This window comes from Cylas formicarius, unplaced genomic scaffold, assembly GCF_029955315.1.
Source record: "Cylas formicarius isolate icCylForm1 unplaced genomic scaffold, icCylForm1.1 PGA_scaffold_6__28_contigs__length_40554024, whole genome shotgun sequence".
In the NCBI taxonomy this organism is placed as follows: domain Eukaryota; kingdom Metazoa; phylum Arthropoda; class Insecta; order Coleoptera; family Brentidae; genus Cylas; species Cylas formicarius.
This window is the reverse complement of record NW_026844347.1, coordinates 29,371,256-29,390,661: the sequence shown is the minus strand read 5'-3', so window position 1 is coordinate 29,390,661 and position 19,406 is coordinate 29,371,256. Positions and strand designations below refer to the sequence as shown.

General features: G+C 33.1%; 2 protein-coding genes across 4 annotated transcripts in view; both read left to right on the top strand.

The window, feature by feature from the left end:
* Window positions 1-139: 139 nt before the first annotated feature.
* On the top strand, window positions 140-7,097 carry LOC132703544 (armadillo segment polarity protein). 2 transcript variants are annotated; one of them, XM_060672866.1, is made up of 8 exons: window positions 140-257; window positions 501-558; window positions 1,051-2,054; window positions 2,114-2,725; window positions 4,354-4,666; window positions 4,917-5,068; window positions 5,246-5,342; window positions 6,088-7,097. In XM_060672866.1, the coding sequence occupies exons 2-8, from the start codon at window positions 525-527 to the stop codon at window positions 6,282-6,284; spliced, it is 2,409 nt and encodes an 802-aa protein (XP_060528849.1). In that variant the 5' UTR covers window positions 140-257; window positions 501-524; the 3' UTR covers window positions 6,285-7,097. The 2 variants fall into 2 exon arrangements, with proteins under 2 accessions (XP_060528849.1, XP_060528850.1); XM_060672867.1 differs by lacking the exon at window positions 5,246-5,342 and having other exon boundaries at window positions 6,088-6,227.
* Window positions 7,098-9,502: 2,405 nt separating this feature from the next.
* Window positions 9,503-19,406, top strand: part of LOC132703906 (atrial natriuretic peptide-converting enzyme) — a 30,968-nt gene continuing 21,064 nt past the window's right edge. The window contains exons 1-2 of one of the 2 annotated variants that reach the window (XM_060673433.1): window positions 9,503-9,651; window positions 17,983-18,355. In XM_060673433.1, the coding sequence (XP_060529416.1) occupies window positions 18,302-18,355 (54 nt within the window). In that variant the 5' untranslated portion in view covers window positions 9,503-9,651; window positions 17,983-18,301. Of the gene's footprint in view, window positions 9,656-17,982; window positions 18,356-19,406 lie in introns of both variants that reach the window. The other variant, XM_060673434.1, reaches the window with a different exon arrangement.

Here is a 19,406-nt window from a genome sequence, read left to right as displayed (position 1 = left end):
GCATCTTTTAAATTTCCTTATTTATAAAATATTAAATTTTGTTGGCTATTTGATTATTCTGAAAGGTCTTTGTCCGGTGACGCAATTTTTCACTGACTATAGAAATTGACATGATTTCTGTTCTGGTTTCTTTATATCTGCGCATGATCGTTTGAAAATTCCATTGTGTGTTGTGATCGGGTGTGGTGTATTTTAAAACGAAAAGTGGTTAAAAAATTACTGCACGAATAAGTGAAACTTACGAATTTTCGGTGAAGGTAAAGTAGCTTTTTTTCGAATACGTTTGTGAGCGAGGATCAATCGTTTTCTGACTAAATCGTTATAGAACAAAAAATTTTTTTGGAAGTTTGTTGTGTACAAGATGGAGGAAGAAATTGCCTCCTGTCATAAATGTCGTTCAATTCGTTTCGATTTAAAATAGTTAATATGCCTGCCACCAAAACTCGTTGAAAAGATGCATGCATTGATGATTCAATAAATTCTTCGAAATTACTTTGCAGGTGTGAGTGTTTCACCTATTCATCATGAGCTACATGTCTTCTAATCAAAGCAGGACAAGTGAGTAATACTTTTACCATATTTTTTAATGGTCTATTTGTTAAAATATTTAATAACGTTTTATTATCACATTTTTATTAATCTGGCTGTGAGCTTCTGCCTCATTAAAGAAATTATCCAATTTTAAACATTTTTGAAGTGAAATAATTGTGTCTAATTTGGATTTTTCTAAATATGCAAAAAGGATTTTGTGTTCGATGCTGCTTTACATATTATTTTCTGGCCAAAATATAAAAGTCCATAACTAATAATAACACTGCTGCAAAAATGCATTGCCTGAATGATGGAGCTTTTTTTCTTAACAATTTCTTTGGGTATTGCGCATAATTATGCATTGTGAGTGGATGTGGTTCCGAAAGTTCTGGTAGTTGCTTACAATTTTCTAAGTATAATATGCATATTTGCCTCTATATCATCTTAGATCCTATTAGTTAATTACTTATTGTTTATAATGACTGTGTTCACTAAATTGAAAAATATTTAATGTTTTAGTGCCCTACCAAGGGCCAGGAGATCTTCCAATGGCAAACTCAAAGGATCAGACCCTTATGTGGCAGCAGAATTCATATATGGGGGATTCAGGTATCCATTCTGGAGCTCAAACTCAAGTGCCATCCCTCAGTGGTAAAGAAGATGAGGAGATGGACTTGTTCGACCTTGATCAGGGTGGTTATCAAGGCTTTACCCAGGATCAGGTAGATGATATGAACAATCAACTTAATCAAACTCGTTCACACCGTGTGCGTGCTGCCATGTTTCCTGAAACTTTAGAGGAAGGAATTGAGATACCATCTACTCAGTTTGACCAGCAAAGCCAAACAGCGGTTCAGCGATTAGCTGAACCAAGTCAAATGCTTAAGCATGCTGTTGTAAATCTGATCAATTACCAAGATGATGCTGAACTAGCCACAAGAGCTATTCCAGAATTGATTAAATTGTTAAATGATGAGGATCAGGTGGTAGTGTCTCAAGCAGCTATGATGGTGCATCAGCTTTCGAAGAAAGAAGCTTCTCGCCATGCTATTATGAATAGTCCACAGATGGTGGCCGCTTTAGTCCGAGCCATATCCAATTCTAATGATTTAGAGACCACCAAAGGTGCAGTAGGCACTTTGCACAAATTATCCCACCATCGCCAAGGTCTGTTGGCCATTTTTAAAAGTGGTGGGATACCTGCATTGGTTAAACTGCTGAGCTCCCCTGTAGAAAGTGTATTGTTCTATGCCATTACAACTTTGCACAATTTACTGTTGCACCAAGATGGCTCAAAGATGGCTGTCCGTCTGGCGGGAGGGTTACAAAAAATGGTTGCCCTGCTGCAACGTAACAACACCAAATTTTTGGCCATTGTGACAGATTGTCTACAAATTCTGGCATATGGAAACCAGGAAAGCAAATTGATTATTCTTGCTTCCCAAGGGCCTGTCGAACTTGTGAGGATTATGAGGTCCTACAACTATGAAAAACTTTTGTGGACAACCTCTAGAGTTTTAAAGGTAACTTTTTAATATCACAGCAGATTAGTATTTCATTACAAAACTGTTAAAATTGTTAGGTTTTATCAGTTTGCTCCAGCAACAAACCAGCTATTGTTGAAGCAGGAGGCATGCAAGCTCTTGCCATGCATTTGGGCAATCCTAGTCAGCGCTTGGTTCAGAACTGTCTTTGGACCTTAAGAAACTTGTCGGACGCCGCTACTAAAGTTAATGGTTTGGATTCATTGCTGTCCTCACTAGTGCAAGTTTTGGCTTCTTCGGACGTTAACGTTGTCACTTGCGCTGCCGGTATTCTGTCTAATTTAACGTGCAATAATCAGTTTAACAAAGAAACTGTTTGCCAATATGATGGAATCGCCGCATTGGTACGCACAATTATGAATGCCGGAGATCGCGAGGAAATAACAGAGCCCGCAATTTGTGCTCTAAGGCATCTCACTTCTAGGCATGATAAATCAGAATATGCACAGAATCAAGTCCGCTTGGTTGGAGGCATACCGGTTATTGTAAGATTATTGAATCCTCCATCCCGATGGCCATTGGTGAAGGCCGTTATCGGATTGATTAGAAATCTCGCATTGTGTCCGGACAACTTTTTCCCTTTGAGGGAATCTGGTGCCATCAATTGCCTGGTGCAACTTTTAATGAGGGCTTATCAAGACACTCAAAGGGTGAGAACATCTTTATAAATATTGGTTTGGTTGCTTAAAATTGGACTGAGGTATCTTTTATTTGATGAAAATTAAATTAGAACAAAAAAGGTATTCAGATTTTCACAGTTATTTAAAGATTTATGACAGCTGTTTCGTCAACACGGTGCCTTTATCAACTACAAAATATGACAATATTCCCACACCTTAAATTGAGGGTTCCCAAAATAATATAGTATTTACAAAAGCAGATAAAGGAAAGATACTCATTGCTATCTATTATATAGAATATATTACAAAATCCAAACAGTTTCTTAAACCAGACATATACCAAAGTATACAATATGATTCTACCGAGTTATATCAAAAACAAATCAGATTCATCACTTTTTAATGACAGCGAAAAATACTAGCTAATATTCATGAATCCTCACCCTCCAAAGTTACATTCTTGAATTAAATTACACAAACAGAATATGTCAATAAGGCCTGTAGTTTCTTTTGTAACAGTACAATCAGTTAAATTCTCAACAAGATTAATAAAAAATTTAGAATAACATATTGCATTTAAACCTATATGTTATCAAAAATTCCCTGAAACTAATCAACAAGGTTAAAGACATTAAAATTCCTCCTAAGTCAATTCTAGTTTCATTTGACGCTCAATATCTGTTTCCTAGCATTCCACCAACTGACATAATAAACATAATAGACAATATTCTCACACAGGGGCAAGTCAACCCTCTCATAAAACAAGACTTGCTAGATAATTTAATAGTTTGTTCAGACCAAAATTATTTTGAATTTAATGGTCAATGTTATATTGCTAAAGAAGGATTAGTTGTGGGCAACCAACTTAGTCCACTACATGCCGAAAGTTTCATGGACAATTTAGAAAATGTCATACATCAAACATCCTCTGCGTAAAGGATTTCTCTGGTGGTATAGTTACGTAAGTGATGTTTTTCCTTGGTTCACTGGAAAAGAAAGACAATTTTTTGAATCGTATTAACTCCATATATAACCGTATAAAATTTACCATAAAGACTAGATAATTCTTTAATCTTTCTGGATTTAACTATAACTAAACTACAAAACAAATTAGATTTTTCCATTTACCATAAACCCTCACACACGGACACAATAATACATAATAACTAAAATCACCCTTACACACATAAAATAGCTGCCTTTTATGCTTTTAACCACAGATTGCTTAATATACTACTTTCGACAGAAAATTTCAAATATGGTCTTAAGATTGCGTGTAAAACTGAAACCACCAGAGAACATTTTTTAAAAAACAAAACCAAACTACAAAAAACTCAAAAATCCGGAGTCTACACGTTGGAACGGGCATATGTCCCAAAATTTATGTCAGACAAACATGTAGAACATTTAAGAAACATATAAAAATAAAAGTTTGAATTCTAACTATGCCGTTCATTTAAATTCAAAAATGTCCAAGTTTGAATCTATTACTTAATATCCAATTGTATTTAAATGTGTCTCTTTTGTTAAATTTAAATTTATAGGCCTACACCCATAATTAAAACTCCATTACTACCTGATTATATAGGTGTGGGAATATTGTCATATTTTTTGTTCTAATTTAATTGGCCTAAAATTGATGGTGATTTTACATCTAGCGCGCAAGTTTGGCCAGCGGTGGCAGTCAACAACCTGGTACATATGCTGACGGCGTACGTATGGAGGAGATCATTGAAGGCACTGTGGGAGCGCTTCACATTTTGGCTCGGGAATGGAACAACCGAGAACAAATAAGACAGCAGGGGGTTGTTCCTATCTTTGTACAATTGCTCTTCAATGACATTGAGAATATACAACGCGTGGCTGCCGGTGTCCTCTGCGAGTTGGCTGCAGACAAGGAAGGAGCTGACATGATCGAACAAGAAGGAGCCACTGCGCCCCTAACTGAACTCTTGCATTCAAGAAACGAGGGTATGTCTGCTTTTCGCAAAATTGATCTTATTTTTGATAAAGTGCAAATATTATTTTGTGAAAGTATGTACTGAGTGCCTAGTAAATCAAAATCGACCTGGAGATGTATGATTTCACAAGAGTACTGCCATATGTCAGTTCTATCTGTGTCTTTAAAGGTAGATGCGGAATAAGGATTGTAGATGACAAAAACTTCAATCATTGTTGGACTGATATGTCTTCTATAGCTTCTGCTTCTCATTTCCTTTAGGCGTTGCAACATATGCTGCTGCTGTATTGTTCCGCATGAGCGAGGACAAGCCACAGGACTACAAAAAGCGTCTCTCCATGGAACTGTCCAGTTCTTTATTCCGCGAAGAGAATTTGTGGAATCCCGACCTTGGTATGGGGGCTGATTTTCAGGTAAATTAGTTTTTCCATTAGCAAAGGGTATTAATTTGATGCAAGTCAAGGTATGTGATTTTTTGCTATGAATAGCGTTTATTGTTTCATTCTTGTTTACATTTATGTTGATTTACATTTAGTTTGTTTTATTTTCGGTTTCGTTTTGTTGGCATTGTTTTTTGTTAATTATTTTAGGATATTTTGAGTCCTGAACAAGCATATGATAATATGTACACTCAGGGCCCACCTAGCGTACATAGCAGTCACGGTGGTAGACCATACCAACAGCAAGGTAAATGTTCTGGTCATACTATTTGTGAACATTTTGTGTACTAACGAAAAGAAAAATTATTGTTTCGTTTCTTCTGTTACTTTTCGACTTTTCTTCTGAATCCATATCATATTGAGGGAATAACATTTTTTTGTTTTATAAAAAAAAAGCTAAATTATTTCATGGCCGCATTTTTCTTTAATTTATTCGTGGTACTTAAGAATTAAAATGATTTCTCAGTAAATTAACAATTTTCAGGACCCTAGAGACAGGCAAGCTAACAGCTTAACAAAATGAGGTGATGGTTGTATGCATGCCAGTATCTTTAACTTCTATTTTTTTATATTTTTTATGGCTAGCTGTTTTTAGTCTTTGTTGCATGTTTTACAAAACAAAAATGTATTTTATAAGATTTTTCCACTGGATTGGACCTTCATTTTGTATTTCACAGTTTTATATGTTCATTTCGTTATTTAGTATAGGGTTATTGCAAATATAATTTTGTGTGCAGCAAAAATTTCATGGAAATATTGTCTTCTGTTGCTGTTCTGTTACTATAAGAAAAGTGGATATATAAGTAGAAAATAAAAATGAATGAATTGTTCCAGGGAAACAATAAACAACAAAATATGTCAAAATATGAACTACATTACTTTTTTGTTTGGTTCATTTATTTTTATAGTGGTCATTCTTGAATATTGGTAATTTAAATTCGAAAGAACATTGTTACGCAAAGTCTGGTTTATAATTGGTTTTATTTTTATAGGGTATGACACGATACCCATAGACATGCAGGGTCTTGAAATAGGTTCGCATGCTGGGGGCAACGGTTCAACATACGGCGCCCTAGATGCTATGGATGTAACCGGAGCTGATGATCTTAATTTTGATACCATAGATCAATTGCCCACCCCACCTCAAGATAACAACCAAGTGGCAGCTTGGTACGATACAGACTTGTAAATTCCTTAAAATCACACATTGTAAAATTTGCCCCATAAATGGCGCGATCTAACTTACATTACTTCGTATATTCGTCACCAGGTGGACGACCCTGTTTGCCATATTTTATTGAAATACACTCTTTATTTTAATGTGAGGATTTTCCAATTGACAAGTCTGTTGGCACCTTGGTGTAATCATTTAGGTGTAAGACCTATTCTGTGTTCATTTTTGTTGCGGCAAAATTGAAAATTTTTTCTTAGTTGGTGTGATGATTTACCACGCATTGCTTCCTGTTGAATACAATTGAACAATTGTACCCCTATTTACTTTCGCAGTGTGTTTTATACAAGTTTCACTGCAATTGCCGATTTATATATGGAGAGGATAACTCAAAAAAAAAAAACTTTCAATTTTGTCTACCAATTAATTCTATTAATTTTTATTACTTAATTTATAGAAAACCTAGCTGAATCGTTCAGCTGTAGTGATTACTTTTTGCAATTTTATAAGTGATGAAGCATTTTCCTTGATTTTTTTTTATTTCACAGTAAATGTGTAGAGTTTTATCTATATTTTAGTATAAGCAGTATTTGTAAGAATATTTATACCTAGATTTTTTTTGTAGATTACCTTTTTTTTCTGTATTGTTGACAATAATTTACATCTTTATATTTTACGTCCATTATATCAACATCATCCTTTCTTGTAAGTGTTTTCAATGTTTTTCGTTTAATCGACTAAAGAATTTATTGAAAAACAGGGTAGAAATTGATTATCAAAAGGCACTGCCTTTTTGAATCATTATATGCATGCAATTTATAGAATAATACATTTCTGATAATTGTAGTTGTGGTTTGATTTAGACGCTCCCAGCAGCCGCCATCCAAACTGGAAAAGCTTAAAATAATTTAATCATAATTTAAATAATTAATGTGCGTTATACTGCAAAAGAGAGCTAACGAAATTTTAAACTTTTTTAGGCAAATGGAAGTCACGTTCTGGTATGCGCACATACAGTAAAAAATAACAGGAATAAAACGTTTCCGGGTTGTGATTTAAGCACCAAATTCTTATTCTGATTAGTCAAACTTGAGACTTAGCACGCGGGTTGTTAATATGTTTGTGTTCTTTGTAATTTTTTTTATGCTGTTTAGTTCGTGGAATAAACAAAAAATGACTCGAACCACATTTATCCCCACCACAGCAAAAGAATATTAGACCGTTAGGCCGTTTTTTACGTTGTAGTAAAAAAATCCATGCTTTTTCATAAGAGTGTTGTAGTATTTTCTTCAGAAAAAATTTAGCATCAGTACCTCCGCCACTGGAGCATTTAAATTTAAGCAAAATACTTAAGTTGTGGTTAACATTCGTAAAAATAGATGTGATGAATGTCCGCTGTTTTGTTATTTTCTTATCTTTTTAATGAACCGCCCTATAAAGCTAAAACTTTATAGGAAAGAGTGCTCTTAAAATTCACCAAAGATTAAGGGGGTTCTTTTATCACTTGCGTTATATCGGATAACCGGCAAAATGTGAGCAGCTCATATAATCTTTTTCCTACAGACCGTCGCTACGAAGAAAACAATTAAATTCTTTATACTTTCAATTTACTCTATTAAAGCAGTGCTTTCTTGGGCCAATTCACTGGAATATATTCGAAGGTGTTTAAAATATCTAAAGTTGTGCCCTGTTGGCTTCTTCAGAGCTTGACTGAAACTGAGTAAGTCGACAGGATGATTGGCGAAACGTCAGCAAGTTCGATTCAGCAGAAACCGACGCAAGAGGAATCCAGAAGTTTTACGAAAAGTATTACAATAGCCTGTGGAAAAAAAAATAAAATGACAAGTTTACGTAATGTAATGCACGGAGTTCCACATGGTTCCATTATGGGTCCATTATTGTTTTTAGTTTATATTAATGACCTCTTTGGCAATATGGATCCTGTAGCTGCAGTTAATTTTGCACACGATTCTACATTTAAAACATCAAACGCAAATGTTTGCGAAAGAACATGTAGATATGTGATTTACAGTGAATCGTCTAAAATTGAATGAGGATAAAACTTACTCGTTAGTGTTTTTAACAAATGTAAATATTTCGGAAGGAAGATCTGCGGGGTTGTTGGATGTGGTCCTGGATGATAGGCTCTCTTGGAGTCAACTTTTTTGAAAAGAATTGTCTAGTTTCGAGCTACTATGCTCTTTTTCATACAATTTTCTCATATTTTGTTATACTCTGTGGGCAGAGTCCATAAAAATTTTTCGTATGCAAAAAAGAGCGATCAGAATTATATCCAACGCAGGATATAGAGACCATTATCAACCGTAGTTTTAGAATCTTGGCGTTATGCCACTGCGATCGGTATACATATATCACAAGATATTTCAAGGTATTACAAATACAGATAATCATAAATATCCCACTTGCTCCTTCAATTTGCTTCGAACTATGAAGTTTAAATACACCAAAAGCATGAAAAATTCTCTTGACCTAAGTTCAACAACTCAATTCCAACTCAAGTTACAAACTTGCTATTTACAAATTTTAAAACCAAAATATAATTTTTTTTTTTGGAGTATTGTTTTTACTCTGTAGAGGAATACAAACAGAAGATAAAGGATATTACTATACTACCCTATTCTTGATGGTGGCCACTGTTTATTTGTGTTCGGTATCTTCCTTTTATTCATTTTTATTCCTGTTTGTTTTTATATGTTATGTACTACGTTGTTATACCAATTATTATTGTAAACTTTATCTTATCGTATGTATAATTGTATATTTTTTTCTTTTTTGTAGTTAGACATATTTATTATTATTATTTATTATATTATATTATTATTTTTGTCTTTATCATGCAGGGTGTTAAAAAGTTCCGCTGCTACGTCTCCGCCCTTAATAAACTAAACATATGAAAAACGAATTTCCAGTTGGACCCCTTGGGTTATTTCTTCGTAGGGAAGGCCTGTAGGAAAAAAATTATATCGAATTGTCATACGGAAAAATATTTGAATGGTAGTATCCAGAAACAGTAGATATGAGGTAAGGACATCTATTTTTCTCAAAATTTGGAATAGCGGAACGAGGAATTTACACTTAAATTGGCATTCTTCGATGGATACAGTGGGGCAACTGACCACCGATTATGCGTGTGTATATTTGGAGAATGGTGTCGCGGAGGTAGACTAGCGCGAAGACCTGCCTTTTCCAAGAGAGCGCATTTTACCATTCGTCGCCAGACGGAAGCGTTCTCGTATATTTCGACCCGCTTGCGAAGTTTTCGTGTGCGTCTAGCCCCCTTTTTTGTGACTGACCTCTGTGACCGTTGGTACTCTGTGATCAGTGGTGTGAAACCCATTTTGTTGGAACTTATACCGTATACAAAGTATGTAAGTTCTTTTATAAATAAAATTAATATTTTAATATTTAGCGCACAAAATTAAACATTTACTTATTTAAATTTTAGAATAATATTTAAAATACATAACTTTTGACGTGGTTTCATTAAATATTTACCAAAAAATTCTAGACAAAGATGAAAAAAAAAGCATTAGCGAATAATTCATTTTTAAATTTTCAACTGTGGTGGTCGACGGTAAAAAAGGTAAATTTATTAATATTATAATAAATATTATTTTTGTTCATTTTGAATTTCTACAACTTTGTCTTTACTTTTTTAACTGTTCTAATGATCCATTTTTTTTTTGTTTTTCAATCTTTTTCTTCTCTTTTCTTAAAAATATATTCCTGATGGTACGATGATGTTGATTTTCACATGAACCAAACTGGTTTACAAGTTATATTGATCTCCGCGGATCCTCTATAGTCTATAATATCTGAATTATTAAAAGGAAACCGAAAATTAAATTTGTCGCCCCCCACTCTCTAGCTTTTAAACAATTCAGTATATTGCGATGAAATTTGAAATACATTCTATGAGACAATGCTCATTATGTTTTTTTTTTACAAAAAATGAAATTTCCATAAGTCAAAATAAGGGCTTAGCATAGATTCGACTAATTTTTTTCTGGATTAGTGGGTCATGTGACACTTAATTTTGAAGGCCTTTTCTGAAAACATTCGATTAGTTCAGTTTCAAATGGCGACTAATAATATTTCAATGAAAATTTTATTATTAGCATTCATTTATTTTTTGGTTATTTTTTAAATTAATCATTAAATCATCAATCAATTAAATCAAACCGCTGGCCATTTGAAAATGAATGAATTGAATGTCTTCATAATTAAGATTTGAATTAGGGATAAAGAGACATTGAAAATAAAGTGTCCTATGGGTCATAGAAAAAAAACCGGAACTATGTCAAGCCGTCATTTTCACTGTCATATGTCATTTTTAGTACCCATTGTCTCATACAATACCATCCCAAATTTGATCGCAATATACTAAAGAGTTCAACAGTTAGAGGGGGGCGACGGACTTTATATATAGGGACACTACCTTATCTCAGAAACTATAGGGAATGAAGCCAAAAGATAAAAACAAAAGTTAATTGGGGTATTACAAACCTTCAATTTATTTTAATGTTGTATATATAGGGTGTTTCATTTTTCGTGGGCGAGTATCAACTTTCCTATTTTAAATGGAACGCCTGGTATATTACTTCATTTTTGAATTTTATACAAAATTCTAAACATTTTGTGTATATATCCTAAGTCGATTCATAATAATACATGGTACGCGAAAAAGAAGATTAAAAATGAAATTAAAAAAATTTCCAAAAATTTTTTTTTTTAAACGGAAACTACCCATTTTTATAATTTTGCCATATGTATCGAAATTTCTTAGGAAGTACGTTATTCCAGTCCTTCGTCACCAAAAAACTTATTTAAGTGAAACAATAAATGCTTCCGAATGAACAAATTTTTAAAATGTCAAAAACGGTTATACTTAGGTGACATATATCTAGAAATTTGTATGAATTCAAAAATGAAGTAGTATACCAGATGTTCCATTTAAAATAAGAAAGTTGAAACTCGCCCACGAAAAATGAAACACCCTGTATATACGAAATTAAAATAATATAAATGTTTGTAATACCTGAATTAACTGAATTTAACTTTTGGCTCCATCATCGCTTAAGGTTTCCCAAGTAGTGTCCAAGATGAACGGCCCACCCTATACTCACTGTATAGTGAACACTCCGTTATCCTTAAATTTCCCAAATATGTATAATGTTTTACCAATTATACATATTTGGGAAATTTAAGGATATGCATAATTAACTTAATTATTATAATTTTATTTATTATAATAATTGTTATATAATGATTATTAATTATTAATAATTATATAATGTAACATTAATTTTTAGTAAAAAAATATAAAATTGTCTCATATAACACCATCCAAATTTAATCGCAATATACCAAACTTTTTGCTATGTCATGTGGGGTTAAAGGAAAAAGCCGGAATCGAAATTCGAAACATCTAATGCGACGTTGACTGCAAAAGTATAGTATAAGCATAGGCCTCTAGAATATTTAATAGCTACTCGAACGAATCTGATGTTTTTTGATAACAACGGAGCGTTTTCAAAGTTTTTAAAATGATAGTAACGATAAAGAAAAACGGGGGATTATGTTGTTTAAATTCTAAGCATTAAAAAAATATACACGAATGGACGTTTAAAACAGTTCCAGTCGCTCGAATCAAAGTAATGCAGATCCCGCATTTTTTGACTGACCCGAAGCTGTTTTTGACCTCTCCGTTTACTGGCTGACATTTTCGTTCGTTGCCTCGCCAGGAAGTCTATAAAGTTCATGTCTTTTCAAATTATAGTTGCAGAATTACCAGGGGCAATCGGGGGTAATATAATCGCCTCCATCAACTACCGCGAATGGCATAAGTCACGACAATTTGTCTTATAATGTTGCGAGTATTATTCAACCTCACGAAATAGTTTGTAAAAAAATGTCCTCGAGCTCTTTTTTTTCCGCCACACACCCGCGGTTTTTGCGTTTTTTCAGTTTTAAGACTTTGAATTGTTTAATTAGAAGGCATAAATTTTCAGAGCTGGGTGCTCCAACCCATTGTAGGATTTCCACACATTTATCTTTTATTTCAAATTTTTCTTGGTATATTAATGGCACATCCAAACTAAAAACTCTCGTTCGTCAACTGTCAACGATCATTATTATTATTATTGATTGAAAGAGAGACTTGAAACTGAAAATTTTGAGATGACCCGCGCATGCGCATATTGAATGTTCCTTGTCAACGTTTTTTCATGTCTTCGGAATTTAGAATAGATGTAGCCCCTGAGTCTGTAGGAGCGATAATGTCAATGATTTTAATAAAAAGGCGACGTAAAATAATTGAGGCAACAAATAATTTAATTATTTCAAACCAATTTATGCACCGTACAAAAAATAATAATGAAAGTATGATACGAAAAGCAAGGTTAAGAATTTTAACATAATAATATAACGGTTCGATATTGAAAACGTGCATTTTTAACGTAAATAATTGATTTGATTGGTTCGCGCTTTAATAATAATACAACGTGAGCTACTCGACTTTGAATATGAGCACTTCCTGCAGGAAGGAGCTTTCTTCGGTCTACTTTCTTCAGTTTCTAGAATCGTTTATTTCGTATTCCTTATATGCCGCATCTGGTAAAGAGGACTGCAATCTTGTTAATGATTGCTAGATTACTTTTTAGAGCAAATAAACAACCGAAAAATTAATTGTCCGATTAATGAATTATTTGAAATAATATGCATTATAGAATAATTAATTAATTATGCTTAGGCCCTTCAACATTTTCCAAAACATTATATATTGTATAATAATGGACAGTTTATTTAGTCATTACATAGACCATCAAATAAAATTTAAAACAGGACTAGATTTAAAAGTTTTTTTTAAATATGCTTGAATGCGACTGAATTTTTCTTATAACAGGAAACAACTTATAACAAAATGGAAACAATTTAACTGTCTGGCCGACCATTACTAAGTCAGTCACCCATCTAATGGACCGCTATATCACACTTAAAACATAAATCATAACACTTTAAACGTCCAGTAAATGAACAATAATGGCAGAACTAGAAACGAATAATCAAATATTAAGAGCTATATTACAAGGTTTCTGTAACGGTAAATGTTTTAATGAATTTAACTTTCTTGACAAAACTACCTAACTGGTTTATATAAAAATTAACGAGAGTTGATTTAATACGAACAAGTATCGCCGTGTAAGACCAGTCGCTAAATGCGAGTACTGTTAAAGTAACATAAGCCCGAACGGTTATGCGCAATGATCAGACTCTAAGAATTGGATTGCCAAGTTGTTTTTTGGGATCAAATACGTAAATAATACACCATCTATTACCGGTCTGTCGAATATTATGAACGTAGAGAAACATTTTGATCTTCTTAGGTTAGATCTGTGCATAATTGGCTATATTAGAGTGGGGAGTAGATAAAAATTGTTGCGGTCAAATATTGTATGGAGTTAATCCAGATATCTAATTACTGTTTGTTAAAATAACCATTTTTTTAATAAAAAAAAATTAATCAATTAGCAGGCTGTATTTTTGACATCAATTCTTTTGTCATTCTAATTCAAATTGTAAATTTTACAGATTAGACATTTATTATTAGGTACTATTTATTGCAAAGGAAAGAAGAATATTTTTCGGCAATCGTCAAATCAAAAGCGGTATATTAAATGAAATTTGATTTCAATTGAGATTTTGCACAATCCCTCGTATTACCGTTAAACGGGTGAATGCAGTTGCACCGATCAATAATTTGCAATCATACGATTGTTGTGGTTTATTTTATCTGTTATAGTCAACGCAATTATTTTTGCCACTTTCCAGTTCAGCGAACTCAGCGTAATGTGTCATCGATATCTAGATACGTATGCTGTTCTCACGTAGGAAATTAATGAAACTGTTTGAAAATAAAAAACATTTGCAAATTATTATAAATTATAGTAGTGTTTTCTGATATTTATCTCTGCCTAAGAAATTATATTTTCTCGCAGCCAACGAATGGGTGCCAGATGCTATTTGCGCGCGCAGTAATAGATAGTTTAGCACTACGGTTAGGCTGCCATATGTAGCGCTCATGTTTTTCTCGAAAAAGCAGTAAAAGAGACCAAAAATTGCGATAAAACTCTAAAAATTTAATCAGCTGCTGCTTAATTTGGTAAGAAGACATTATGCAACCTTACAAATGAATAGGGTCTTTACTACTTTTTTCGTTCTTCGCCAATCATCCTGTTGGCTTCTTCAGAGCTTGACTGAAACTGTTCGACTCAACAGAAACCGACGCAGAATGAATCCAGAAGTTTTATAAAAAATATTATTTTTGTTTCTTATATTTTACCTCTCTTTTACTTTTGTAGTTTATGTAAGCCACTTTATTTCTTTTAATGGAGGTTTCTCCTAGATGCAATAAATGATATTATTATAATATTTGATTCCATCAATTCAAATCTTCATCTTCATGGTTTCATGATAAACCTTCCTTTATTTAGCTTGACTTCCTTTCAGTGAGACGTAATTACATATTTCTGAGTCAGGAAGACAGTATATCCCTTTGAATAAATTGAAAATTTTTCTAATACCTTTTTTATTTATGAAACATGTTCTTGCCGTGGTACTAGCAATCACATTGCACGAGAGGGGTATATAAATTAAAATAACTGTATTATTTGTAATAAAAGGTACTTTTACTTCGATCAACGGCAACGTAATTGCAACGGTATTATACCCATATCGCCGCCTCGCACTCGTGCAACCTGAGCGTTTACCAACACCCAATTTTCACGAATGAATAAACTTTATCGGTCAAATTAATCTGGAGCACGAACAAAGAAATCCAATAAGAAAAACGTGAAACAAAAGTCGAGGAGATTGGCAGAAGAAAGCAACGAAAGTCTCGGTAGGCGGCGAAATATTTTCTTTCTCGGTCAGATCAAACTAAATAATTGATTTTCAGTTCCTTTTGCGTTGTAGGCGGAACAAAGGAGAATCAATTGGCCCTTTATTTCGAAAACAATATTTTGAAAGGATGTCTGCGCGATCGTACTTGCAAAAAAATTTTTGAAAAAGAAAAAAGAAGAAAAAATAGAAAAAAAAACTGAAATTCAAAGGCAAATGTGGAAATTGATTTAAATGTTAGAAATCACAACAAATATTCCGTGGTGCACTACCGACAACAAAATAACTACTTTGTGTTAACCTGGAGGTCTGTAAATGTCTGAATTAAAAGTTTGCAATGAGTAATTTTTTACTGAAAAGTAAATTTGTGTGGTTACTTTCTACTTCCATAATTTGTGTGTAAGGATTACTTTTTAATGTAATATTATTCAAATATTATCAACAAAAACAAAAAGTTATTTTTTAAGAATTTTTTCAACTAGTACTGAACCTTCTATCAAGTAGAAAAAAGTAATTTATGCGCTGTAGTCCTGAAACTAAAAGGTTTTGGGTTTTTTAGCACCACCAGAGAATCTATTCCTATAGTGTAGGTATACCATTGGCACACCCTGTACGTCGAAAGGAGTAACAGTAACGATTCTGCGTTGCCCACAAACGCACCTACCGCATTATAATAAGACCATAACGATTGCGGCATTCTTCCATAAGAATTTCATTGTTTTTCGGGAGACTACACCAGTCCGTGACTTTTTGAATTGATTATAAAACAGGAAATATAGAGTAAATATATAATATATCGAAATCGTTATTAACATGAAAAATAATGTTTGAAAGTGTACTTAAAATCGCGGCCACGTTTCCTACAGTATTGAATATTTTTTTGGCAATGTTTCTCCAATATTATTTCGTTTTTACCGCACCCAAGAGAACTATTCTCTAATAAAAAAATAAACGTGCCATAATAAAACGGGTCCAGTTTGGTACATAAAGGTTAGTTCTGTTCACGTTCCATCACGGCTCCTTAAATGTCATAGAAAGGATTACCTTAGCAAGTGATTCTAAAGTATCGGTATGTTTTGTTGTTACAAATCGATAGTGCTATTTATGTTGACCAACAAGGTATCGTGCAAATTTTCTATTGTGAGAAACAGTTCTTTGGAAAACATGAATTCGTAAATCCTCGCTTAGTTAATATATTAATGAAATCTGTTAAACTCACTCGCAACAACTAATTATATAACACGGAACAAAACGAAATTCCCACATTTAATTGGTTAATTATGTATTAGCCGAAATTTCGAACTCTGCATTGTACAAATTGACCCAAAATGAGGAGTCAGCCATTATTACATAAAAGTGCCGTTTCTGCCTACACCACATAACACGTGGAATGTTTTAGAAATAAAAATAAAAATTTTCATTTGAAGAGAATAGATTAGAACAGAATCGCTTATTTGTCGATTGGTCGTTATTACAGTAAAGATCGTCTCTATAAAATTTATTTTTAGCTAGATTTATATTTAATTTCAAAGAAGCATCCGTCAGTGAGAAAATTGAAATAAAAAATAAATGTTTGTTCTCATTTGCCTACACTTGTATGCTTTTTCTTGTTGTTTGCTTATGTATTACGGAAAAAAAAATTATAACCAAGAATGCTCAAATATAAAAGCAAAAACAATTAAAAGCAAAATTACATTTTTTCACTTAATTATTATTTATTAATATTTTGTATTTCGTTTTTAAACGATCCTCCAAATTTCGTTGAATTTTATTATACGTTTTAATCTTTAACAAGGTCGTAGTAGTGGTGGATGGTTTCTTTCTTCTTTCAGAATTTTCAAATAGGGATGCGATATAGCTCAACAAGCATCGAAAATCAATATCGGTACTATGTAAGAAGTTTTATAAACCATATAATATAATAATTTAATACACGATTGTCTGAAGAAGTAGGTAAATGTGTTACTATTTACAAAACTTCTTGATTCCTCCTGCCGGTTGTTGTTGAATCTAACTGGCCGACAGTTTCAGCTAACCTCTGACGAAGTCCACAGGATCATTGGCGAAACGTCAGCAAATTCTATTCAATAATTTTTGTAAGTAGTATTACAGTAGCCAGTGGAAGTTTCTTCGAAATGTATAAATGAGTTATATAATATAGTTCTTCTACAACCGACACGATGAAAATTACTGCAAGAATAATACCACAAAAGCTTTGAATATCTATCGAAAACAGACAATCGCTTTCATCCTGTGACTAAAGGATCTGAAACGCTCTAATTGACTTGAAGCTAACGTTTTAAAATGGGTATTTTAGAGTAGGAAGAGGGAAAATATAGCGACTTGCTGATGGCTGAATTAAATTTAGGGGCAATAATTTTAAGTTGTAAGTTATTCTCCAACAAGCTTCAACAGGCTATAAAGAAAAAGAAGTTGTTTTTTGCAAACAATTAAATGAAATAAATAAACAAAAGCCTTATAGAGAAGGACCTTGTAACCCCGAGGTTACTCAAATTTGAGTAGATAGAATTATAATTTTCCGAGTAATATAAAACTGTGTGAGATGTATCGATTTCTGTGAGTTCTACGACCGATCTATATGAATAAACATCGAACTTTTTACCTTAAAAAGGGCGTTTGATAAAAATAAGGAATTGTTTAACCGAATGATTTCACCCTGAACGCGTTGCGTGTTCATTTTCTATTCTCAAACGTGATACGTCGTTAACTGACTTCTTAATGCGCTCCAACTTATATTCATATAAATTAATAAATCTTAATTATTAATCTGTTGCAGGAGAAAGTCACACCGCTGCAGATAGGATCAATACGTTGAAGTGAAAATCACGAGAACAACACAAACCCCGTAAGTCATGTGTGAGAACCTTGTCTCCGAACACGGACACGAATCGGTGTAGCAATAATCGACAAGATATTCCCAAAGTGTTTAGTAACATGGATTGTGTAGTTTGTTAACGCGATTTTGGTACAGTTAAACATCGACTCATCGTGACGTGACTTGAGTAAAATTGTAAACAAACAGCAAGTGTGTCAACCGAGCAGTGCATCCGAAATATCTGGGTCGAATGGCTTTCCTGTCCGAGTAATTAACGATAATGACAATTTCCATGGATCACAAAAGCCACCGGAAAAATTCTTGGGATTCCAAGGTGAGAAAATTAGCTTTAATTGCTAATATATTATTTGCTTAATATAATAATGTAAGTAGGACTTTTCGAAGAATTTTTGCGGGCTGTGAAATTTGTAAGGACTCTTCTGGTTTTCTCTTAAGTCGTGTTGACGTTTCGGCCAACATGCTTTTTTAGTTTCAGACAGCTCCCTGAAGAGAGAGCTAATAAAGTAACCAAGAATCACTCTCCTAAAAAGAGTTCTTCTTGTTTTCTTAACTATCTTTGTTCTCAGTGCTTTAAGATGGGGCTGAACTTGAACAATATTTCCTGACATGCGGCTGACTTCTTTAGTTTCAGACAACTGACATACCCGACGCAATATAAATCGAGAAGTAGTGTACCTACAATCAAGTATGATATTTGGAAAACAATAAGTATTGTTCGAGTTCAGCCGCATCTTAGACTACCAACAACGAATAATTAATTAAGAAACCAAAAAGAACACCTTTTAAGAGAGCATTTCTTCAACTTGATTTTAAGATAATTAAAATAAAACTTAGGACTGTAGCTTACGCGTGCCAACCATACTGAGCCTATTTGTATATTTAAGTTTACATTACATACAAAGCCAATAATAAAAAGAACTTACTTATTTAAAACTAACGAGTCATTTGAATTGTGTTTTTTGCTTCGCATCAAAAATATAATTATCACTGGAATTAAATTAGTCTGACAAAATTATACTTGCGAAAAACCAACTGTTTTTAAATTAATTATTTGGAGATAATTTTAAAAACTTTGCGTAAGATATTTTGCCCAAAAATGTATTTTAAAAGAAAACTAAAATCACACTTTGTGTCCCTTTATTTAATTTGTAGTTGGTTAAGTTAAATTCGACATGATAGTTAGTTGAAAGAGCATTCTATATATGGTCAACCAAAAAGCACAAAGATATATAGTTAGTAGTAGTAATAGTTTCGACTAGTTTCCTTTATTAATAAAATAATTTCGACAACTACATTTCCACTTTTCTTTATCCAATTCTGAGGCAAAATGTTTTATCTGCTTCATTTCTTAAAATGTATTTATT